At 36.6% G+C, this 25,863-nt stretch overlaps 1 protein-coding gene across 3 annotated transcripts in view; it reads right to left on the reverse strand.

Moving 5' to 3' along the window:
• Positions 1-25,863, reverse strand: part of si:dkey-82f1.1 (DENN domain-containing protein 2A) — a 145,753-nt gene that overhangs the window by 89,849 nt on the left and 30,041 nt on the right. For all 3 annotated transcript variants that reach the window (XM_039769503.1, XM_039769504.1, XM_039769502.1), the window contains exon 2: positions 3,036-3,134. In XM_039769503.1, coding sequence (XP_039625437.1) covers positions 3,036-3,121 — 86 coding nt within the window. In that variant the 5' untranslated portion in view covers positions 3,122-3,134. The remainder of the gene's footprint in view (positions 1-3,035; positions 3,135-25,863) is intronic.

The following is a 25,863-nucleotide window of genomic DNA, read 5'->3' on the forward strand; positions in this document are numbered from 1 at the left end:
ACAAATAATAAGTGAAAATTGTACCAGTGGTTTGTTGCTCAGAATTCTGCCTGACACACACTGCTACCTCAACTAAACAAAACAGGTTTCCATTCCGTCAATGAGGATAAAAATCTTACACATTACTTTTGGGCTTTATTATCTGTTGAAGTAAATTATTTGCTCAACAAGGGAAGCTTTCTGAAGTGATCTTGCAATAACATATAACATAATTTTAGCATTGGTGCTTCACATTGGTCCTGCCCACTTTCTAATGATTTTAACCTAGCTTCTCCTACTTCGTCATAGAACCAACTTTGATTCCATCCATTTCTGACCTCATATTACACATTTTTCCCCACTCTTGGCCCAAATTACCCTGTTCCCACTTCAACTTTTTTTTGAACCTGAGATTAAAGGATGGTAATGATTTTTAATACCACCATCACCAGCTTTCTAAAGGTTTAATTCCAGTCTTGCACTCTCACACATATAGCCAATATCAGTCCTGCCCGCTCCTAATCACATCACTTAATTTATGTCCTGTGTGATAGTCTTATATAAGGTCCTAAGGATGAGAGCGTTAAAAATAACTTTGCAAATTAGAGAAAATTAGTTACCATTATTAATCCATGAAGCAATATATATAACTGCATATTGTATACAATATAAATTGTATTAATTGTAAATTAATTTAATGAATTGTAAATTAATTTAAATTGAATTTAAATTTTCTTAAATGCACCATATTCACTTATGGAATAAGGATGTAGCAAGCTGCATCCAACCAGCTGCATTCACCCCTGATTCCCTAGACCCTAGATGACTTTAAAGTAAAACTACAACTTTTGCCCCCAGATTATAGCCCTCTTACTTAGTTGGTCCTCCATTTCTCTGCAAAATACAGATTATTGTGGGCCTTGATGCCATCCACAGTAATACCTTGGATATAAAGTTTTCTTGTAATTGACTGAGGATGGTTGTTTGTGGCTGCAACAGAATCAAGACAGTCACACTTAAACTGGACACCTTTTACCATAAATTTTTCTACTATGAAATATCTGTGGTACGTCAAGACTTGCCAAAGTCAGTTCTCTGCTAAAGTGATTACTAAATATCACAATGAAAATGTTCTGTAAAAAATAAGATATATATTGTGGACTTCTGAAAAAATAATCACCTAAGAAGCCTGACATGGTTGCTTGAGGGAAATAAAACAATCAAAATTTCGAGGCAGTCATTAAAGTAAGCAAGACATTATGCTGCAGATAGAATAGAGCAAAAATGAATTCACTTAAGTCAATTTAAGAAGTAAAGGATGTCAGCTCATCTGAAAATCTGTTTCTTATCATTCAGAGTTGGCTTATCTAAAGGTCTATGAATAATAAGAGCACATTGGCCAGTTTACAAAAATCTTTTAACTTAACTAACGAAAAATATTAGGACCTTATCATATACAGTAGATGGCTAGCCAAGGTTACACTGGGGCATTCAGAAAATGTTCGATTACCACAGAAGACTGCAAAACTTTAAAAGACTTTTTAAAGGAAAACTGCCGCAAAGCAAAAAAGCAAGGGGTCTCAAACTCATTTACAGGAGGGGTATAAAGTTCTTGTTCCAAACACCTTATTTAACTTTAGGTTCATATCCTCTGTTAACTAGACTTCTAATTTATACACTATATATGCCTTGGCTATTTTATCTGTATTTTAGAAATTAACATTTCTGTCTCCCCTTTAATGATTTTTTATTTTTCTTCAAATTCGTTTCTTTTTTTTTTTCTAAAACCAAAAATAAACTAACAATGGGTTAGTCATCCACTAAGAAGCTTATTGTTTGCCATCTGCTCTTCTTTTTGTCCATTATGAAGTATCAGTTTGAATGATCGTGTAGAAAGAAAAAATAAAAATTGAGGAACTAATTGGTGAAATTCTATAAAATATTTTGTTTATTTTCTAAGAAATGTGAAGTATCTACTGACAGGAATTTCTGATAAAGCAGAACAAACCATATACAGTAATTAAAGTTAATGTGTCACTGACAACAAGATTGGACTTTTAATTTAGAAATGAACTGGAGCAAATTTCTGAAAAAATAGCTGCACCCCAGGGCATGAGCTTGAAACCTCTGCAACAGAGGGTTTACATTTCTTTGATAGATATACATATCTTTCAATTTTCCATCAATATGAATGCTGATGATTTGGAAACAAAACAACAACAACAACCTTCCATTGACTATTCATAACAAAATTGAGTTTCCAGTAGTGATGAAGCATGACAATGGTAAAAATGAACCCATTATGCTACTGTCTGTTACAGGATATTCTCTTGCAATATTTTACCACCTGGTCACAAATTTTATTGTGCTGCTGAAATCCTGGCAACTTAATAAAAAAAATCTGATCATTTCTGCAGATTTTTATAACAGTATAAGATTTCACAAACCATCCACCCACCTTCTTAACCTGTTATTTGTATTATAGAATCACAGGGAGCAAAAGTTTATCCTGGTAGCATTGCAAAGTATGATCTAGCACTCAATAGGACACTTACACTTGTGCTGACTTTTTCTGGACCAATATAAGTCACCAAACTACCTAATATAACATTTTTGTTAAAATTGTAGCAGTAAAGCATAAAACATCTACGTGAAACTGCACAAATGGTGACCAGGCTGAGAATGAAGCCAATGTCATGATAGCAGAGTTAGCCTTTTCATTACCCTGTTTTCCCATTTCACATTTTACAGACCACTAAGTAAAAATAACTTTGAACATACAGATTTTGAGATATCCCTTAATACTAACTATCAAATACAGACATGACTTTGGCATTTGTAATTTTGAACTAATTAGTACAGATGACATGTCATTGGATGAGAACAAAACAACAGTGTGGCAATTCACTATAAATGCAAAGACCATAAAAATATCACTTCCTTCTTAAAAACCTAGAATTGTGAGGCCCCATCTATAATTGCCACAATACTATTATTAGAAGGTGTAATTTTCTTTTACTTTCCTATTACACATACTACTTTGTAAACTTTCTTACCTGTCCAAAGACTTGTGAATATTATTTTCAGGACTGTTGCTCACCAACACCTCCCTTCCAGGTGTCATTGTGTTAGCAACTCCCATCCTCACCACACACCTAGGGAAAGAAAGAAGCAAAAATTAACTACATTGCTTTCTATAAAAAAAACATTATAAGTAAAAATGGTATGTGTTCCCTAATGATGCTCCTATAAACAAGACTATTCAATTTCCAATTCTTTGCAAATGCTGGTGATTCCAAAAACACAGACCCACAACCATACAGATATGCAGTAGATTCAACTACTGGACATGAAAATATTCATGGGTGTTGGGCAGGTATTACTGTGGAATGTAGAAGGCGTCCGTTTACAAGTATAAATAAGAAAAGAAAAGATAAGAGAGTTATACAAGAAATAGTGCTACCTAAGTTACATAACTATTTAAGGCTCAATTCTTTTTCAACCTTGAATAAATCTCTACTGATTGCAGCAACCTGATCTATTGATTTTTCATAACCATAAAGTGTGAGACAAATGTCTTTAAAAACAATAATGTTATTATATCATTTGCCAGATGAAGAGTTGTTTACAAGATCAAAAATTGAGGGCCATTCAGGTCTGGAACAGTTCAAGTTTTATACTGTTATATTTTAGAGAAAGACAAAACACACAACACTTACTTTTAAAGCAAAATGTATACATATCTATGCATTATGATAAATTTGATTACTCTAATGATGTTAAAACCCCACTTGAAACACTTAGAAGAAAAACAATTGTATTGTGCATCTACAACAAAAATCTGACTCGAAACAAACTTTCTTTCCATCTGACAATGTGATTCCAATCATTAAATTATTCTACATAGTGAAAAGAAAACTTTTCAATTCACCCAAATATAAATTCACTCCAGAAACATCTGGTTTTAATTAAAGAAGTAAAACTTAAACAACAACATAAGGCATTTTTGCTCATTTAAAAACAGTTTGGCCTCTAGAGTTAAGCTAACCAATTTAGACATGTTAAACAACATACTATTAAACTAAATGAGAAATATTAATATTTAAACAAGTCAGATGCAGTCATTAACAAGTATAGCTATTAAGTTAGACATTTAAGAAGGCTTGTATTATTCATTTAATTTACATATGTTCAAAAGTGGGCAGCACGGTGGTGCAGTGGTAGCACTGCTGCCTCACAGTTAGGAGCCCTGGGTTTGCTTCCCAGGACCTCCCTGCATGGAGTTTGCATGTTCTCCCCATGTCTGTGTGGGTTTCCTCCCACAGTCCAAAGACATGCAGATTAGGTAGATTGGCGATTTTAAATTGGCCCGTGGGTGTGTTTGTGTGTGTCCTGCGGTGGGCTGGTACCCTGCCCAGGATTGGTTCCTGCCTTGTGCCCTGTGTTGGCTGGGACTGGCTCCAGCAGACCCCTGTGTTCAGATTCAGTGGGTTGGAAAATGGATGGATGGATGTTCAAAAGTAAATGCTATTGACCTGACTAATAAAAACAGCAATGCACAGAAGACTGTAACCTGATATTGTAGCTTGGTAAGTGCTTAGGAATGAAATACAGTATTATGAAAAGAAAATGATTTCATTAAAATGTATGCCATTTATGTTTACCAACATGGAAGCTACTTAAAGCTTATTTTATTTATTTATTTGATTGTTCTAAATAAAATTCAAAAACATCTCTGGGAATTGAAAATTACTTTTTAAATACCATTAATTGTCAGTTTAAAATTCAAAGCAATTTATAGCTTGATATATAATTTTTGATTGTAAGCAAATTCCAGGCACACCATTTCTGCTTATGGAATGTCTGGAGTAATATGAAAACTAAAAGCAAATGGAAGCAAGCCAAAACAGAAGATTTAAGGCATTTTGGCTATAAATTTCATAAAGATATGATATAAAAGTAAAGGAATATTTGTCAAGGAAATTTGCACTTAATGGCAAATCAAAAATCGCATGGTTTAAGTTAAAATTACATTTTATTAAACACAATTTACATCTCATGCTGTTCACATTCTGGTTTCCAGTGCTGGCTCCTACCTCTAGGATGCTGGGGATCCCTGCACTAGCTTTGCGATTCTGTTGTTTGTTATGTTCAATCCATGCTCCTTTTATGTTTAGTTCAGGTTCTATAGTTTCCACTCTTAGCCCAAATGTATGTAGAAATACAGATATGTTGATTTGTGATTCTAAATTTGATCTGTGTAAGCAAGTGTGGGTGATTTTGCCCCAAAGTTATTAGCCCACCTATTTGGCATAAGTTATTACCTTTCACCTGTAGCTGCCTGCCTGTAGCTGCAAGCTCTAGTCTCCATGACCCTGGAATCAGGAAGTTCAGAAAATAAATGTATCTATTTATCAGACAGAGGGAGGGAGAAAAAAAAGACCAGTTTGCAAAGCAAGATAAGGAGGCTACTGGAACTCAGGTTTGCACACTAACAGTAAAGAACAGGCTAAACAAATGTGGGCTGCGCGGAAGTGTTCCTCGTAAGACACTTATAAGTAAAAAGAAAGAACTAAAATGTCTTAAATTGGCCAAAGAACATGTTGACAAGCCTATAGGCTTCTGGAAGCCAATTTTATGGTTTGGTGAATCTGAATTCAACATATTTGGATTAGATGGTCGTTACAGTATGGCACAACTCAAAGCAGGAGTATAGCCCCCAGTGCCTAAATCCAACCATTAGGCATGGTGATTGTAACATGTTGATTTGGGGTTTTATGGCAGCTTCCCATGCCTGCAATTTGTATTTTATTGAAGGCATCATGAATTCTCATCTGATGGCAAACTGCTTGGGCATCACTACATTTTCCAGCAAGATAACAACCCGAAGCACACTGCAAAGCGTGCAAAAGCCTTCCAAAAATGGTGCAAGTGCTTGAGTGGCCCCCTCAAGTCCAGTTCTCAATCCTATTGAGCACCTCTGGGATAATATGAAAAGGAAATATCCAGCAGACCCATCAAGCAACAAACAGAATTTGAAAGACATGCTCCAGCACACATGGGAGAGCCTTGACGCAGCCATTTGCGACACCCTTCATGAAAGCATGCCCAGGAGGCTACATGCTGTTATTGCTGCCAAAAGAGGGCCTACCAAATACTGAGCAGGACTTTGAGAAAACTCCAATGGTCAGGTGTATAAATAATTGTTTGAAGGCAATAGATGATGGCTTGGAGTGCCAGTTGTCTATGAAGGCTACTTCTGCAGGAGATGCCAGCTAATCCAGCACCTCGAGCTCAGGGCTGCTGAACTGGACGAGAAGCTGCCTGGCCTGCGTTGCAGTAGAGAATTGGTGGACCTGGCTCAGGTGTCTTTTAGAGAGATAGTGAGCATCCCTAAATTGGTGCGTGAGGAGATTCCAGACCAGACTGGTAGAAACAGGTGGGTCAAGGTCACAATGCATAAGGTAAAGGGTGCATACTGTCCAGGGGCATCAACCCCAGAATTAGCAGTATCAAACCATTTTCAGGTTATTGCGGAACTGGACGGTGTCTCTGATGATTCTGACATGGTAGGCAGGGATGAGGAGCCCCAACGGGCCACCTCAAAACCAGTTGTCAATCATTAGGGGGATCAAAGTGCAGGTTTGCTCCAAAAATAGAAAGTCTCACATACTGTGTTGCCTTCCAAGTGCCTAGGTGGGAGACCTCCCTGGTAGGGTGGATAGGCTCTTGGCCAGGGCAGGAGTGGATCCAGTTGTCATTGTCCATCTTGGAACAAATGACATCCATAAGAGTAGTCTGTCAGTTCTGTGATCCAAATTCAAAAATGTAGGTGTTGGGCTGAGATGCACAACTGATATGGTAGTCTTCTCTGAAGTTCTGCCTGTGCCATGCACCAGTCCAGATAAAATGGTAAATGGTAAATGGCCTGTATTTGATATAGCGCCTAACTAGAGTTCAAGAACCCACCTAGGCGATAAGACTGAGGAGATAGGAAGATTTAACCTGTGGCTTAAATCTTGGTGCAGGTAGATGGGTATAGGTTTATGGGGCATTGAGACTCCTTTTGGAACAGATGGGACCTGTTCCACGGGGATGGGCTACATCTGAACTGGAGGGGCACCAATATATTGGGGATGTGTATGAGTAGGTTAGTCGAGGATTGTTTAAACTAGGAAATGGGGGGGCAAATAGTTTAGGACAAGCCAGGTTTAGAACTATACATGGAAGAACAAACAACAGTAGAAACAAAAATGTGTAGTACTGTAAACACATTAAAAATGGCTTTTCTTAATGCTAGTTGGAGTTGTTTGTAGCAGAGCATAATTATAATATTATAGCAAAAACGGAAACCTGGCTAAATAACAAAGATGGGGATGAGTATAACATAGAGGGATACACATTTTTTAAGAAGGATAGACAAAACAACAAAGGAGGTGGGGTTGCTGTTTATGTCAAACAGAATTTAAATGCAAGTCCTCTTCAGTTGGACGATGAGCCCTACCTTAGTGAGGACATATGGCTTCGCCTGGAAAGCATTAGGGGAAGAGGCTTTATTTTAGTAGTGTGTCATAAACCACCCAATGCAGAAAGTAATTTCAAAACACATTTTTTTAGTAAAATTAAAAAGGCAAATTTACAGTGGAATATTAGTTGTAGGGAACTTTAATTATGCAAATATTAACTTGAATAACCTTGCAAGTGACCAAACACAAGAGCAGAAGTTTTTAGAAATAATCAGTGACTGTTTTTTAACAGAGTATGTTAAAACTCCAACACAGGGTGAAGCTTCTCTGTATTTAGTATTTTGTAATAATCAGGATAGAATTAAGGATGTAGAGGTGATTGAACTGTAGGGTCAAGTGACCATAATATCATACAGTTCTCCGTGATTTGTAAGAGAGCAGATGCAAGTAAAATTGTTAAGTTTAACTTTGGTAGGGCAAATTTTGAGCAGATACGGCAAAGTCTAAGGAGGATAGACTGGGATAAGCTTTTAAAATGTTTTACATGTAATGTAAGAAAGGTACATACCTAAATTTGGAATTAATAGGACATTTTTAAAAAACTCCACAGTGAGTTAATAAAGTGTTGAAAAAGTATCTGAAAAAGAAATAACAGCTGTATAAGGCATATACGACTAATAACTCCAAAGTTAATTGTTGTGCGTATGAGAATATGAGGGCAATCGTTAAGAAAGATATTAGGGAGGCTAAAACACAGCTGCAGAGGAGCATAGCAGATAAGGTGAAAGGCGATCCTAAGAGACTTTTTCAGTATTTTACTAGAAGAACAGTCAAGGAGGAGGTGAAGCGCATCAGGAATAGTAAAGGGGAATTAAAAGATACAGGCAGTAAAATAGCTGACACTCTAAAGTTACATTTTTTCTGAGGTCTTCACAAGTGAAGAAGTGGATAACCTCCCAGAGGTAAACGGGACTACTAAGGAGGTACTGCAAGATTTGGAAATTGTAGGGGGACAAGTACTACTCAGATTCTATAGGCTGAAATCATACAAATCACTAGGATCAGATATTTACCCTCAAGTTCTTAAAGAGGCTAGCAAGTACATATATAAACCCTTACCGCATATTTTTATAAATTCACTGCACACTGGGGAGATTCTGAAGGACTGGAAAATGGCAAATATTATCCCGTTATATAAAAAGGGTGACCGGGAAGATCAAGGAATTATAGGCTAGTAAGCTTAACATGCATCACAAGAAAATTAATGGAAGGAATTATTAAGGATAAGATTGAGTAGCACATCGCAATGACAGGAGTTATTCTGAACAGTCAGCATGGGTTCAGAAGAGGGAGGTCGTGTTTTATTAACATGCCTGAATTCTATGAGGAGGCAACAAAAGGATATGATCAAAGTGGACCACATGCTATTATTTATCTTGACTTTCAGAAAGCATTTGAATAAAGGTGCAACATGAGAGGTTGGGCATCAAACTAAAAGAGTGGAGGTTCAGGGTGATGTTTGTAGATGGGTGCAGAATTGTCTCAGAAACAGGAAGCAGATTGTGATGGTGTGAGAAACCTTATCAGAATTGGCTCATGTTAACGAGTGGTGTTCCACAGGGGTCAGTGCTAGGGCCACTGCTATTTTTAATATATATGAATGATTTAGAGAGGAATATAAGTAACAAGCTGGTTAAGTTTGCAGATGATACCAAGATGGTAGATTGGCAGATCATTTGGAATCCGTTATATCATTACAGAAGGACATGGAGAAGCATACAGGCTTGGGCAGATTTGTGGCAGATGAAATTTAATGTCAGTAAATATAAAGTATTACACATAGGAAGTAAAAATGTTAGGTTTGAATACACAATGAGAGGTCTGAAAATCTAGAGTACACCTTATGAGAAGGATTTAGGAGTCGTAGTGGACTCTACACTATCAACTTCCCGACAGTGTTCAGAAGCTATTAAGAAGGCTAATAGAATGTTAGGTTATATAGCACGACGTGTGGAGTACAAGTCAAAGGAGGTTATGCTCAAGCTTTATAATGCACTGGTGAGGCCTTATCTTGAGTGCTGTGTCCAGTTTTGGTCTCCAGGCTACAAAAAGGATATAGCCGCGCTACAGAAGGTCCAGAGAAGAGCAACTAGGCTCATTCCGGGGCTACAGGGGATGAACTATGAAGAAAGATTAAAAGATCTTAACCTTTTCAGTTTAATCAAAAGAAGATCAAGATGTGACATAATTGAAGTGTTAAAATTATGAAGTGAATTAGTACAGTGGATCGAGACTGTTATTTTAAAATGAGTTCATCAAGAGCACGGGGACACAGTTGGAAACTTCTTAAGGGGAAATTTCGCAGAAACATTAGGAAGTTTTTCTTTACACAGAGAATCATAGATACTTGGAATAATCTACCAAGTACCATGATAGACGGTAAGACTTTAGGGACTTTCGAAGCTAGAATTGATTGTTTTTAAGAAGAATTAAGTGGATAGGACTGGCAAGCTTTGTTTGGCTGAATGGCCTGTCATCATCTAGATTTTTCTAATGTTCTAATGTTCTATATAATTTTAAAACACTTCCAGAATATGTTTTGAATAAAAGTTTTTCTTTTTCTTTACATATACCTCAATTAATTGAGTTGTTAAAGTTTGTTCTTAAGTGTCCTCAATTTCATTTCCATTTTTGTCCATTTTTTCACAGTGCACAAATAATTTTTGGCTGCACTGTACTATTCCAGTATCTGAAGGGTGCTGTTCACACAAGGAAACCTACTATTGTGTCTTTCATTAAAGCAGTTCTCCAAATAATAGTAGACTATAATTCTTCAACAGTGGTATAAAAGACTGATATCAAATTATATGTAACCTTTAGTTGTGATTATTGCTGCTAAAGGTGCTGCAACCAAGCATTAAAACTATGGGAATAATCACTTTTGCGCATACATGATGGAGGTGGTGGATAACATTGTTCCTTGAAAAAAGAAAGTAATGATTTAAAACTATTGTATTTTCACTCAAGTTCCCCTTATCTAATATTGAATTTAATTTAACTCAACTCAATCTGTATACCACGTTTCACTGAGTGCAGGCACAGAGTTTTGTGGCAAGTTCACAACTAGTCATACAGACATAAAGTAAATTATTAGTAACACATGTACACCTGCTTATCCATGCAATTATTTAATCAGCTAATCTTGTGGCAGTAACACAATGCATAAAATCACGCAGATTAAGATCAGGAGCTTCAGTTAATGTTGACAGAATGATGGAAAAAACGTATCTCAGTGATTTTGACTGTGGCATAATTGTTGATGTTAGGATGGGCTGGTTTGAGTATTTCTGCAACTGCTGATCTCCTAGGATATTCATGCACAGCTGTCTCTAGTGTTTACTCAGAAGGGTGTGAAAAATATCCAGTGATGGAAACACTTCGTTGATGAGAGGAGTCAGAGGAGAATGGCCAGACTGGTTTAAGCTGACAGAAAGGCGGTGATAACTCATATATACACTCTGTACAACTGCGGCAAGCAGAAATCTCAGAATGCATAACACATTGAACCTTAAGGCAGATGGGCTACAACAGCAGAAGACCACATCAGGTTCCACTCTTGTCAACTAAGAACAGAAACCTGAGGCTGCATTCGGTGCAGGCTCACCAAAACTGGGCAGTTGAAGACTGGAAAAACGTAGCCCTGTCTGATGAATCTCAGTTTTTGTAGAGGCAAACAGATGGTAGGGTCAGAATTTGGCACCAGCAGCATGAATCCATGCACCAAACCTGCCTTGTGTCAGCAGTCCCGGCTGCTGGTGGTGTAATGGTGTGGGAAATGTTTTCTTGGAACACTTTGTACCAATTAACATCAATTATTGCTTGAATGTCACAGCCTATTTGAGCATTGCTGCTGACCATGTGCATCCCTTCATGGAAGGGGGCACATACTTTTTCACAGCACTTTACATATATGTAACAAACAGACACAAGCAAAAATACACCTGCAAGTATAAAATAAAGGACATACATGAAAGCTCACTAGGTTTGCGACCTTGGTGTGTTGAAGGGGCTTAGAACTTATGGCTTACAACAAGGTTAAACGCTGGGTGAATTTTTGGGGTTGCCAATTATAATGACTCACATTTTCACCTTGTTGTATTTGTCAATTTGTGATTGGTGTTTTGAGAGAAACATCACTTTTGATTGCTGCTCAATTCCCAAAAAAATAAATTACAAATTAGCTCTATTGTTTATGAAAATAAAATGCAAAATTAGCAGATTAACAGTGTATCACAAAAATGCTATTTCTGGACAATTATTTTTTATAAAACTGAAAGAGATGAGATGAGAGGTCATCATTATGGTGCAACTCAGGCAGTTTCAGTAACAGCATTACCTCCAAATTGATTCACTGGGAGATATTATTTGGAACAATCTTTAGTGGAATTTCTTACTGTAATGCTTTCATTTGAAATCCATATAAAACATGATAATGTAGCTTAAAAAAGGGGCCATGATGACTCTAAAAACCTAGTCAAGAGAAACAGACACCCGTTGCTAGAGTGTTTCTTCAGATGGTGTTCAACAGAAAGTGCTAGAAGGAGCAAGGCAGAGTAGCCTTCTAGCCTCATCATCTGCCAGGTAGAGGGTGGGGGGTAAGTTTAGTTTAGGATGTTGTAGATAGATCAAATTATTTCTAGAATGTTATTGAATGGATATACAGTATATCATATAACAATTTAACAAGTAAATACAATAAAATAAGGCAAATAATTACATTTCTCATTATAAATTAAGGTACTACCTCATTGCGCCTAAACTAAATTGAAAGTAAAACATGAAGGCAGAATTCATGAAACGCCTGAGCTATTTTTAAATAACCATATTGTTTTCTTTGCTATTGTAATAAATAATAATCACATTGAAATCTGTTAAAGAATGGCAAATTGTTATGTGTTAGGCTTGATTATATATAGAAAAAGTATTCTTCTAAAAGAATATAGTGCATTATAAATAGCTCCCAGGAGAGAGAGAGAGAGCTCAGCCTTGTGGGAACATACACAGTCAACCTAGCCTGTTTGGTCGCTGCTCTGTAGCAGACCTCTCAGTGCATCTCTCAGAAACCTTAAACTTGGCTAGTATCATGAGCTGTGGGTGAAGATGTTAATTATACTAGTCTTGTGACAGATTGCCAATGGATTATTTTATTAGGCAATGGAAAATGGCATTAATAGTCTGGTAGACTAGACAAAACATAAAATAGCATTTGGTTAATCCAAGTCTAATACACTGAAATCCACAAGGAAATGTGGTGATGTTACTAAGCTGGATTTTGGGGAATCAGCATGTCTCCTGTCAGCATTCTTTTTGAAGACACAAAAACCTTGAAAACGAATGGTGTGCATTTTGGAGCTTTTGAATTTTTAGAATCTTGTGACGGTGTCAAAAATTGTATATTCTGCTGTTATCTGCATTTGTTTTGTTATGTGTATAGATGCAACACCAGTGGAAATTATTAGCAACTACATTGCCTGTCAATAAGAATCTAGTTCAAGTTCAAATGCCCACAGTTCATGGTCACTGAAAATGAAAAGCACAAATGAAACAATATTTAATAATTTAATACTTAAATGGCTATTTATTTTCAATAGCTGTTTTTATTGTCCCTGTTTAGCGGTTGAGTTGAGGATCAGCACCTCCAAGTCCAAAGTCATGGTTCTCAAGGGTGGAGTGCCCTCTTTGGGTTGGGGTTGAGGTGCTCTCTAAAGTGGAAGAGCTTAAGTATCTCAGGATTTTGTTGATGAGTGAGGGAGGAAGAGAGCAAGCAGGCAGAACAGAGCAGTATCCATTGTAAGCTCAGTCAAAAGTTGAAGCTCTCGATTTACTGGTAAATCTACATTCCTGCCCTACCCCTATGATCACAAGCTGTGGGTATTGACTGAAAGAACTAGATAGCAGATAAAAGTGGCAGAATATGCGTTTTATTAGCAGGGTGTCTGGGCTCAGCTTTATAGATAGGATGAAGTGAGAAGTCAAGCAAAATGAGACCTTTTTATTGGGTAACTAAAAAGATTACAATATGCAAGCTTTCGAAGCAACTCTGGCCGCTTCTTTAGGCAAGAAACATTTTAGAGGAGATCAAAGTTGAGCCACTGCTCCTCCACATCAAAAAAAGCCAGTTGAGGTAATTCTGATTAGGATGCCTTTTGGATGCCTTCCTGGGGAGGTGACTCAGACATGTTCAACTGGGAGGAGACTTTGGGACTGACCCAGGACACATTGGAGAGGTTATGTCTCTTGGCTGGCCTGGGAACATCATGGCATCGCTCCAGAGGAGTTGGAGGAGGTGGCTGGGAAAATGGATATCTGGGCATCTTTGCTTAGACTTCTGTCCCAATGACTTGGACCTAGATACAGTAAGTGTCAGGTAATTGATGGATATTGATGAAATGCTTTTTCCTGTTAAGGGATAAAATTCTCCTACAGAAACTGGCACACAGAAAATCATAGCCACAGTCAGAACACACGTTAATTCCAATGCATACCCAAGCAAACATACACATTGGAACAAATTATACATAGCAATCAACCCAACAGTATGTTTTTCTGAGGAAACCTGAAGATCCACAATAATCCCAAGAGACCACTAAAAGAAGAAGTTCAATCCATAAAACACCCCAGCCAGAAATAAAACTGGGATTTAAGTGCGGAAAGCTGTCAATATTATCTTAAATGCTACAATAACATTTAACATACTAACTACACCTTAACAGGTAATTGGTAATTATCCTCAGAGATAATTATACTGATCACTTACACATATTGTGGCAAAGTGCTCATACTCAGCCTTTATCTGCTCTCATGAAATGTAAAAATCCAAGTACAATTTCTTAATTATAAAAGAGTAGATTAAAGGGAACATATACTCTGTCATTCTCCAGTTTTCTCAACTAGAAAAAAAGTACTGCTTGCTCTAACAGTTTATTTTAATTTCATTGATCCTGTTTTGAAGTTACCCTAGTGGAGTATTCATTGGCTTTCAGGGCACTCTAAATACTTCACAATGACTGGCATCAGTTGATGCTCAGATTGAACTGTTGCTTCCAAGAACACTTCCTTCTTTGAAAAATGTTTCCTGGAATGTAAACATTAGACCGTTCTCATTGAAATTGAGTTACTAGACATTAAATGTTTTTTTTTCATATTGCAAGCTAATGCTTATCTGTGTCTTAAAACTATAAAATTGAGAGCTTACAATGTATAATATATAAATGAATGTAAACATGCCTAAACTATTAAAAAAAGATTTTATGAAGCAGCTATAGTGACAGTCTACAGTGGAACAGGTGACCCCGTATCTACTAAAGATAGGCGGCAAGCTCATCCATATTAGAGGTATTTATTATGTTGTTTTTGTCCTGTAAATATCACTAATAGAGATACATTAAACTGTACAGTTACATTACACTTTGTACCTCAGTTGTAACTTCCTGAGACTCATTTTCTCCACCTACCACTGCTTCAATTCAATAAGCAAACTTTCTTTGCTTTGTGTATGAGTCTTTTTGTACAATAGCAGCAAGGTGCTTGTTCAGGGACAAAAGTAAGAGTCCCTGAGGAACCTTAGACATTCTCTCTTAGAAACAAAATGGCATGATTAACTCATTTGAACTATACAAATGAAGACAAAAAATAAAAGTGGTTGTAAAGTCCAAGACATCTATGTGTATGTACAGACAAAAACAAATACAGTACAACTGTTAGGGAACTATGGACATCTCTTTGCACAGGGAGACAAGCAAATAGATAGATAGAGATCTGCTGATCATCAGAAGGAAGTTCCGCCTGATGATCTCACCTCAGGCCCCGGCTCTCCTGACCTAACTTCTGATCCCGGCTCTCCTAACCTCATTTCCTGTCCTGACCATGTATAACTTCCATCTTGTCTATTTCAATTCAGTTCTATATTGAGTTTGGTCTGAAAAGACGTTATTTTCGTACTTTCATTGATTGATTTTCAAGTATATGGGGTGGTTATCCTTAACCTTTATTTTTGGTTCCTTCACACTTGAAAAACACCAGTTTTTGTAAGTGGAAAAGCATAAAAAAGAGAAAACAAAAATACATTAAAGTCTATCAAGAAAATGACAAAACATTTTCCAAACAAGTAAAAATTAAAAGATGTTTTTACACAAAACTCTTGTGCTTGTACTTTGAATGAAAACATTGTGCTCAGCATATATATTATACACCATTAAACAGTTAAACGGACTTGCTTTAAAACAGGAATGATCTGTTTACCCCTTGAAAAGAAAAGTCTACTAATAGTTAACACAAAGAGAAAAAGAGAACAAATGATTTTAGAAAATAGACCCTTATTCATTTCTTTATTACAGCAAGTTCTTTGTGAAGCACTGGCTGTCAGCCAGAATGTTGAATATGAGTTCAAATATCATTTACAAAGAAAAGTAATGTAAAAAATGCATACTGTATATTCTTGCAAAATAACCATTGAAAATTGAGTCACATAGCCATCTATTTTAGATAATGTACTTTTATGATTTTGGACTAAATTCCACTGAAACAGGAAGCTATAAACATCTTAAAAAGAAATGAAAAATATGTTGCACATAAATAGTAAATATCATCAGGTTTTTTTGGACAAACATAGGTGATACTCAGGTGTATAATAAATGTTTGCATTCTCTTGCCTTTCTGGCTTAGAGTACTGAAATGAAGAAATGAAATGAGTCCTGCGTTGGTTAATCCAGGTTTTGAATTTTTATCTGCTCTGAATCTCAACAGTATTTGGTAGTCAAAGTCAAAGCAGTAGAACGCCTGATAAAATGTTAGCTTGCTCCAGTCTTTTTTTTTAATTTGAGATATGGTTCCTAATGGCATTAAGATGAGTAAAGATTAAAATAATTTATAAAAGCTAAAATATTTAATACTAAAATCACCATGGAATACGATTTAGTATTGCTGCCTCAGATCTACAGAATCCTGCATTGACTACATAACATGTGGCCTAATCAGATTATGATTCTGATTAATTTCTTTTGTTGTATTATAGGGCAGCACGGTGGCGCAATGGGTAGCACTGCTGCCTCACAGTTAGGAGACCTGGGTTCGCTTCCTGGGTCCTCCTTGCGTGGAGTTTGCATGTTCTGTCTGTGTGGGTTTCCTCCCACAGTCCAAAGACATGCAGGTTAGCCGCATTGGCGATCCTAAATTGTCCCTAATGTGTGTGTGTGCCCTGTGGTGGGTTGGCGCCCTGACCAGGGTTTGTTTCCTGCCTTGCACCCTGGGATTGGCTCTGGCAGACCCCCTGTGACCTTGTAGTTAGGATATAGCGGGTTGGATAATGGATGGATGTTGTATTATAAATTTAAACAAATGTCATTCTAATTTCACCTGCTTCACTGCTGTGATTATACTGTAGTTTAGTAGTTATTTGCAGACTTTTAGGAGCATTACATTACATCACTGCTCTTTTAGCTTAAGACAACAAGTAGTCTGAGTTAAACATACCAGAATACTTACTTAAATACAATTTGGCTTTGTTGGGCAAACTTCTGTACTCAAATGTTTTTGAAGTGTGGTGGGAAACTTGAGACAGTTAAAATTAAAATTTCTCCACTAATTTTCAGACTTATTTTTCTTAATTAAAGTTGCCTAAATATTGCATCAGAATTGCAATAGGGATAAAATAGGACTTCATGGAGAAATGGACAAACCAGAATGTAAGTCTTTTAAGGTAGCACCAACACCCACAGTGAAAACACACGACAAGTCAGAACATTTTTTTGTCATTACAAGAAACATCCTCTTTACATTTTCAGTACTATGATAAATAAATTTTGTTAACTATATAATCATAAATTAAATGCTTTGTCTAGACTGGAGTCATAGGAACCTAAAGCTAATTGGGGGTGTAGCATGTACCTTACTCACTTTTGACTTTAGAGCCCATTTCACATGTTGATTGAATTGTCTTTTTTGGGAAAATTCAGTGTTCATACGTGTGCTCTGTATGAAATTGGGGTTCTATTATTGTTCAAAGCTACAGTATGTTGTTAATTGAGTTGAACAGGCAACACTAAGCCAAGCCCCCACATATGCCCTGCTAAGTAGTGGTATTCTCTTCAGTGGTGGCTCCTCACATTGTGTTCTTTGTTGCCATGATAGATTATACCTTCATATTCATTTTTGAGTCTGGTTTTCCATTAATTTTAGAAATGACACTGAGCAAGTTTCCGAATAAGTAAAAAGTGATTGCAGTCAACGGTTGTCTGAAGACTAGTAGAAGTAATACAGTACATTGTTTGGAGCTAAGCATGATGCATGTAAGTCAGCCTTAATTCCTTCCAAGAAGAATCAGATGACTTTATAAAGAGAAAAGCAAACCACTCAAATCCTTATTAAATAAGTAAAATCAGTCAGCCAAAACCAACAACAGAAAGACCAGGGCAATTAACAGAATAAAATGTCAGCCCATGGAGTATCACATGCTTGAAAGCACTCTCAGTTTTTATACTCTTGCACAGTCTCACATTGTCATGTGGAAGACATAAGTCTCAGCAACTAATCTTGCTTCAACAACTAAGGGCATTCACAAATACTGTAAAATTGTATAAAAGTTCATCATTTAACATTTCATTTTTACATACTGTATAATACTTTTTTGCTAGAAGTCCTAAATATTCCTAAGCAATCTGAATAACTGAATACAGCTGGGGAGCTTTTCTATGAATATACTCTTGATGGATAATTGATTTATTTTTAGACAGATTCCATCTTTTCTCTTTATGCATTTACAGTGCATCCAGAAAGTATCCACAGTGCACCACTTTTTCCACATTTTGTTATGTTACAGCTTTATTCCAAAATGGATTAAATTCATTTTTTTTCCACAGAATTCTAAACACAACACCCCATAATGACATGTGAAAAAAAGTTTACTTGAGGTTGTTGCAAATTTATTAAAAAATAAAAAAATTGAGAAAGCACATGTACATAAGTTGGTGGCACGGTGGGGCAGTGGTAGCGCTGCTGCCTTGCAGTTAGGAGACCTGGGTTCGCTTCCCGGGTCTTCCCTGCGTGGAGTTTGCATGTTCTCCCCGTGTCTGTGTGGGTTTCCTCCGGGCGCTCCGGTTTCCTCCCACAATCCAAAGACATGCAGGTTAGGTAGATTGGCGATTCTAAATTGGCCCTAGTGTGTGCTTGGTGCGTGGGTGTGTTTGTGTGTGTCCTGCGGTGGGTTGGCACCCTGCCCAGGATTGGTTCCTGCCCTGTGTTGGCTGGGATTGGCTCCAGCAGATCCCCGTGACCCTGTATTCGGATTCAGCGGGTTAGAAAATGGATGGATGGATGGATGTACATTAATATTCACAGCCTTTGCCATGAAGCTCAAAATTGAGCTCAGGTGCATCCTGTTTCCCCTGATCATCCTTGAGATGTTTCTGCAGCTTAATTGGAGTCCACCTGTGGTAAATTCAGTTGATAGGACATGATTTGGAAAGGCACACACCTGTCTATATAAGGTCCTACAGTTGACAGTTCATGTCAGAACACAAACCAAGCATGAAGCCAAAGGAATTGTCTGTAGACCTCTGAGGCAGAATTGCCTCAAGGCACAAATCTGTGGAAGGTTACAGAAAAATTTCTGCTGCTTTGAAGGTCCCAATGAGCAGAGTGGCCTCCATCATCCGTAAGTGGAAGAAGTTCGAAACCACTGGGGCTCTTCCTAGAGCTGGCCGGCCATCTAAATTGAGCGATTGGGGGAGAAGGGCCTTAGTCATGGAGGTGACCAAGAACCTGATGGTCACTCATCCAGAGCTCCAGAGGACCTCTGTGGAGAGAGGAGAACCTTCCAGAAGGACAACCATCTCTGCAGCAATCCGCCAATCGGGCCTGTATGGTAGAGTGGCCAGATGGAAGCCACTACTTAGTAAAAGACACATGGCAGCCCGCCTGGAGATTGACAAAAGGCACCTGAAGGACTCTCAGACCATGAGAAACAAAATTCTCTGGTCTGAAGAGACAAAGATTGAACTCTTTGGTGTGAATGCCAGGCGTCACGTTTGGAGGAAACCAGGCAACAGCTCATCACCAGGCCAATACCATGCCTACAGTGAAGCATGGTGGTGGCAGCATCATGCTGTGGGGATGTTTTTCAGCGTCAGGAACTGGGAGACTAGTCAGGATAAAGGGAAAGATGACTGCAGCAATGTACAGAGACATCCTGGATGAAAACCTGCTCCAGAGCACTCTTGACCTCAGACTGGGGCGATGGTTCATCTTTCAGCAGTACAACGACCCTAAACACACAGCCAAGATATCAAAGGAGTGGCTTCAGGACAACTCTGTGAATGTCCTTGAGTGGCCCAGCCAGAGCCCAGACTTGAATCTGATTGAACATTTCTGGAGAGATCTTAAAATGGCTGTGCACTGATGCCTCCCATCCAACCTGATGGAGCTTGAGAGTTGCTGCAAAGAGGAATGGGCGAAACTGGCCAAGGATAGGTGTGCCAAGCTTGTGGCATCATATTCAAAAAGACTTGAGGCTGTAATTGCTGCCAAAGGTGCATCGACAAAGTATGTAGCATAGTCTGTGAATACTTATGTATATGTGATTTTTCAGTTTTTTTATTTTTAATAAATTTGCAAAAACCTCAAGTAAACGTTTTTCACGTTGTCATTATGGGGTGTTGTGTGTAGAATTCTGAGGAAAAAAAATGAATTTAATCTATTTTGGAATAAGGCTGTAACATAACCAAATGTGGAAAAAGTGATGCACTGTGAATACTTTTCAGATGCACTGTACCAAGCCCTGTTAATGCATCATGGGATTGCAGGGAGCCACAGTGTACAGTAGCATAACTAGACACAAGGCAAGAATCAATGTCTTTCTATCACAAGGCACACTTATGTAAATATCCATACTAATCCATGGATAATAATACTTGCATGCACATTTTTAGTATGTAAGAAAATGTTTGGGTCAGATGTTGTAAATTCCTTTTGTCTTATTTCCCATATTCTGTCTGTTATTAAAGAACCATTGTCTGCATTTACAGTGCATATAAATAAACAGTACTATAAATATAATTCAAAAGAGTCACTCAAGCTGACTGACATGAGCTGACATTTGTATTCTCTCTGGCATAAACCATAGTAAAGCAGTGGTTAGCTAGAGTCAATATCTGCATTCATTTTTCAGTCTTGATAACCATCTTTGCAAAGTTTGAATTTGGATTTTTTCTAGAAATTCATGTTAAGATTTGAAAGTTAGGCTGACTGACTGCATGATTGTGTGTATCTTGCAGGACTGTCATGTGTCTAGTGCTGGCTAAACAGCCATGGCCCACTGTGGCCCCATACTGAAATAAGCTGGTTCACAAAATGAATGAATGGATGCTAAAATAATCAGGGCCATTAAACAATTAAAATAAATAAATTGCTAAATCTTAAGTCTTATTTTAATTTTGTATACAATATATATACATATATTACTGTATATCATTTATATATTAGACATATATAAATGAAAAGCCTTTGTGTGTATGGAGCAGTCTGCTCTGCTCATGCTCAGCCACAGCCACTAGATAGTGCATGCAGTTGCATAATAACCACAGTCCACAATGCCTTTCTATTTGTCTTAAGCCATCAGCCTTCAACACAGCTCATACTTAAAGGAGGACACTTGGAACATTAATACCCTGAAGCAGCTATCATACTGTACATGAAAGTGCAACTTGAAAGCATACTACTGACCCAGTCATGTACGAGAGAATTCCAAGATGCTATTTCCATTAACTTCATATTAGAACGTGGCTAAACTTTCTTATGAGGGTTTTCAAATATAGGAGGAGCAAAAAGATTTTTAAAAGTTGTCTACCTTGAATACTTAATTTCTGTGCAGAACCAGACATTTATTTACAGATACTGAAAGCTCCCTATGCAATGAACCAAACAAAAATCCCTGACAGTGTATGATGCAATACCAAGATATATAAAATGGCTTAAAAATTCTATTATGTCCATCTTCTGATCCTTAACTTTCTGCAAAAAGACCCCATACATCTTTTATTGACTCTGTGGTTATCTTTGTACTATGCAACCAAGAAACTATCAGGGAAATACTACATGCTGATTTCATTTAAGGTTAATTGGTCACTTAAGTTGGTTTCAGATAAAGACAAACTATCTTTGGACTTGATTTATAATGTTGTTGTTAAAATATGAATGCAAGTACAGTACATACTCAGCTCTTAACAGTGTGCTGCAGTTAGATAGACAGAACCTTATTAGATAGAACTTTATTTGTCCCCAGAGAGAAATTTAGCTTTATAAAAAAGCTCTTTAAATACATAAATAGATACATATATACACACATATATGTTGGTCTGAATACACATAGGAATGACAATAAAGCAAAAAAATTTAAAAGAATGAAAAGTTCTGACTTGGCTGTCTCAGTCCCAGTGAGGCATTATGCAGGTGTATTGCGGTCGGTAAAAAAGGAGCCCCAGTAGCATTTTCTTGACACATTTCTGCCAAGTAATTCATTAGCTAAATGTACTTTACTCAGTATTAATGTGTCAGAGAGAGGATGTGCAGCATTGTTCATTATTCACTTATGTAACCAGGGCATTCAAAGTGCTTTTAATTTTTTTTTTTTTTTGATAAAAAAAAATTCTTTGCCTTTACAGTAAATGTCTTTGACTACAAAATCTTACTTAAGTCATGAAAAGGTGCAATACAATTTGTTTTGATTTCAGCCTTTCATCTAAAATATTTGAAATTTAAATAAGTGTATATACAGTTTTGATATTTCCTTCATATATAAATGATGATCTATTCAGTGCTTAAATTGCTTAACATAAACTCACAAAACAAGCAGACTTGCTTTTTAATAAAACATTCCTTTCTCTGTTACATGTTTGACACTGTTAAGACACAGTTTTCTAGACTGAAAATTCCAAACTTTTCAAAAGGCTATGTTTGTTTTTTTTAAGAAATTTGACCATCATCCCAGAATTACTTCAATGAAAGGGAGAAGTGCAATATCCAGGCTCACCTAGTCAAATTTTTCTGCAAAAGTATTCAAATAGAGGTGTATTTATGCCTCTCTACCAACACTACCATAGTTGTTACCTTTATTGTTCCAAAAGTATTTATTATTTACTCATATGAAGTGGAAAAGTGAAAGTCATACATGCAAAGTTTCCAAAAAAAGTATTCTCGATTAGAATTTGCTGCATGTCCTGCAAGTGGACATGTGAGACTGAATGCAATTTTAATCTAAAGCAGTGTTTCCCAACCTTGGTCCTGGGGGCACACTGTGGCTGGGGGTTTTTGTTCCAACCAGATTCATCATCAGCGACAACACTTGATAACACTAAGCTCATTTAATTAGCTGGTATTTATTTTTTCTTTTATTCGACATTCAGAAAACCATAGCAGAATGATTTTTACATTTATAAGACATTTCGAAATATTTTTATTTTTGCTATATTTATATTTTGTCCTTTCTCTGTGCAGTTTTCCCCCTTCGTTGTATCTTATTAAAGACAATTAAAAACGAGCAGAGCAGACATGCTGCAAACAACACTGAATAATCAAAGGCTGCAACTACTTTAGTGTCAGACCCATTAATTAGTAAATAATGGATTAATTAAACAATTAGAACACCTAGAAAAGTAGAATGAAAATCAAGATGAAAATACTGTCAAAAAGAAAAAATACATTATTCCCATATAACTGCTTGGCACATTTTAATATATATATATATTAGTACAGGCCAAAAGCTTGGACACACCTCCTCATTCAATGTGTTTTCTTTATTTTCATGACCATTTACATTGGTAGATTCTCACTGAAGGCATCAAAACTATGAATGAACACATGTGGAGTTATGTACTTAACAAAAAAAGGTGAAATAACTGAAAACATATTTTTTATTCTAGTTTCTTCAAAATAGCCACCCTTTGCTCTGATTACTGCTTTGCACACTCTTGGCATTCTCTCGATGAGCTTCAACAGGTAGTCACCTGAAATGGTTTTCACTTCACAGGTGCGCCTTATCAGGGTTATTTAGTGGAATTTCTTGCTTTATCAATGGGGTTGGGACCAGCAGTTATGTTGTGCAGAAGTCAGGTTAGTTGGACGATCATTTATTTTTCAACAGGACAATGACCCCAAACACACCTCCAGGCTGTGTAAGGACTATTTGACAAGGAAGGAGAGTGATGGAGTGCTGTAAATGGTCATGAAAATAAAGAAAACACATTGAATGAGGAGGTGTGTCCAAACTTTTGGCCTGTACTGTATATTTATATATATTAGCAAACTTTGCTTTCTAATTTCTATATTGTTCCCAAAACACAGAACTTGGGAAATAACACATCATTTAATTAGCCCAGGAGTCCAATTAATAACAGAAGCTGATTGGAACAAAAAACTGAGGCCACAAGTGTGCCCCCAGGACAGAGTTTAGGAAACATTGATCTAAAGAATATTCATCCGAACACATGAGAAGTAACACTTGTTTATTACATAATCTGAATACCAGAAAGCACTAATTTATGTCTCCATCTATTCATCCATGTTCCTAATCCACTTTACAGTACCTGTTAGTGTTGTTACTATATATATATATATATATATATATATATATATATATATATATGTATATATGTATATACTGTATATCTATATCTTGATATATATTTTTTTTTATCTTTTACTTATAACTTCTTCTTTTTTGTGATCATATTTTTATTTAGCAAAAAAAACTAGAATTAAAAATAAAAGTGGACAATTAACGCATTAACTAAATTTTCAAAATATTGCAAAATATAACAACAAGGGAAATCAGAAAATCCGTAACAAGTGTGGATGTTCATCTTTATCAAATACCTAAAAAAACACCAGTATGCCTAAGATAAAGTTCAGCTAATAAGAACTCATTTACTACCCCCAACATGTCCTGGTTTCTCAGTGTGGGAACATCTAGCTGTAGTCACCCTATAAATCTCTTCTCTTTCACAATACAAGGATAGAGGGGTAAAGATCTCAATGAAACCATGTCCAGCATTTGGAAAAAAGAAGAAATACAATCATTTTCACAAACCATATTGGTCATCTGATTTCCAATATGATTTGCATTAAAAAAGAAATGTTATAATCTCTTACCATTTAAAGCATGGGACAGGCAGCAAGTGCAAGAATTAAGCCTGTCGGTAATCACAAATAACAGTCTTATAAGACTTGGTTCACGTTATTCACATGTATCAGTCTATGACAACATACACACTGTTCCACATTTTTGGTTTGTCTTTTGAAGATAAAAACAGCCCTTCAGAAGAAGGCTAAGAGGCAGAATGTTACTAAAACGTCTTCACATGAAAACCATGGCCAGGCTAGCCAGAGATATTTTTATTTTTATTTTCATCACCTAGGAATGTTTAAGAAAATCTCTTGCCATATTCTCAGCATATTCAGACTTGGTGCCTTCAATATTACAAGTAAAGGGCATAAACTGTAATTAATTAAAATTCAGATCAAGAAGTCTTGTAAAGAATGTATGATTTTTTTAAGATTGTATCCTTCTTATCTTCTAATGATATAGATAATTATTCAAAGAAATAAACTAAACAGAATACCCTCTAAAACATACTTTTAATGCTTATCAGTTATTTTTAGTTTTCAAAACCATTCTTCGCCTTTCTTGTGATGATTGTTAAACCATCCTCCCATTTTAAAAACCCAAATTCATTGCCTTGACTTACTCAGCCTATTCCTTTTGACACTAACAGACCTTTTTAACTAATCAGTCAATGAACCATTTGGTATTTGTTTACATATATCTTTTGAAAATTCACATCAGAGCAAGCAACAAAAAAGATTACAATAGACCATGAATTCAAATTAAACAGAGATTAATTACTCTCAGTGCAGGAAGAATAATGATTTTGGTCTTGAACAATGAAGGAAGAGCATGAAAGGATGACCATGACAGGCAGAGTAACAACCTGTATTGAGGCTGAACAGATTCAGTAAGAAGAAAGCAACAGCACAAGAGCATCCCCACTGACCCCTCAATGTGGTGAGTGCCTGGGTTGTGTGTCTTTATGAATGTCCTTACAGAGAATTAATCTATATTACACAACTGATTTCAAATGTTTCAGTTAAACTATATAAAGAGAAGAAAAAATATATGTATACAAATTTAATATAAAATATCTGCTCTAAGTAAACTTTAAGCAGCATTTTGGTGTAAAATAAGATTCAGTAATAATGAAAAATTCAAATGATGGATGTTGAGCAATAAATATATTTTACTAACATGTAGCATTACCAAATCACAGCATTTATGCTTTGGATTTCTTCTAGGTAGGATTGTCTTTAATGT

Source organism: Polypterus senegalus, chromosome 11, assembly GCF_016835505.1.
Source record: "Polypterus senegalus isolate Bchr_013 chromosome 11, ASM1683550v1, whole genome shotgun sequence".
NCBI classification, from domain to species: Eukaryota; Metazoa; Chordata; class Cladistia; order Polypteriformes; family Polypteridae; genus Polypterus; species Polypterus senegalus.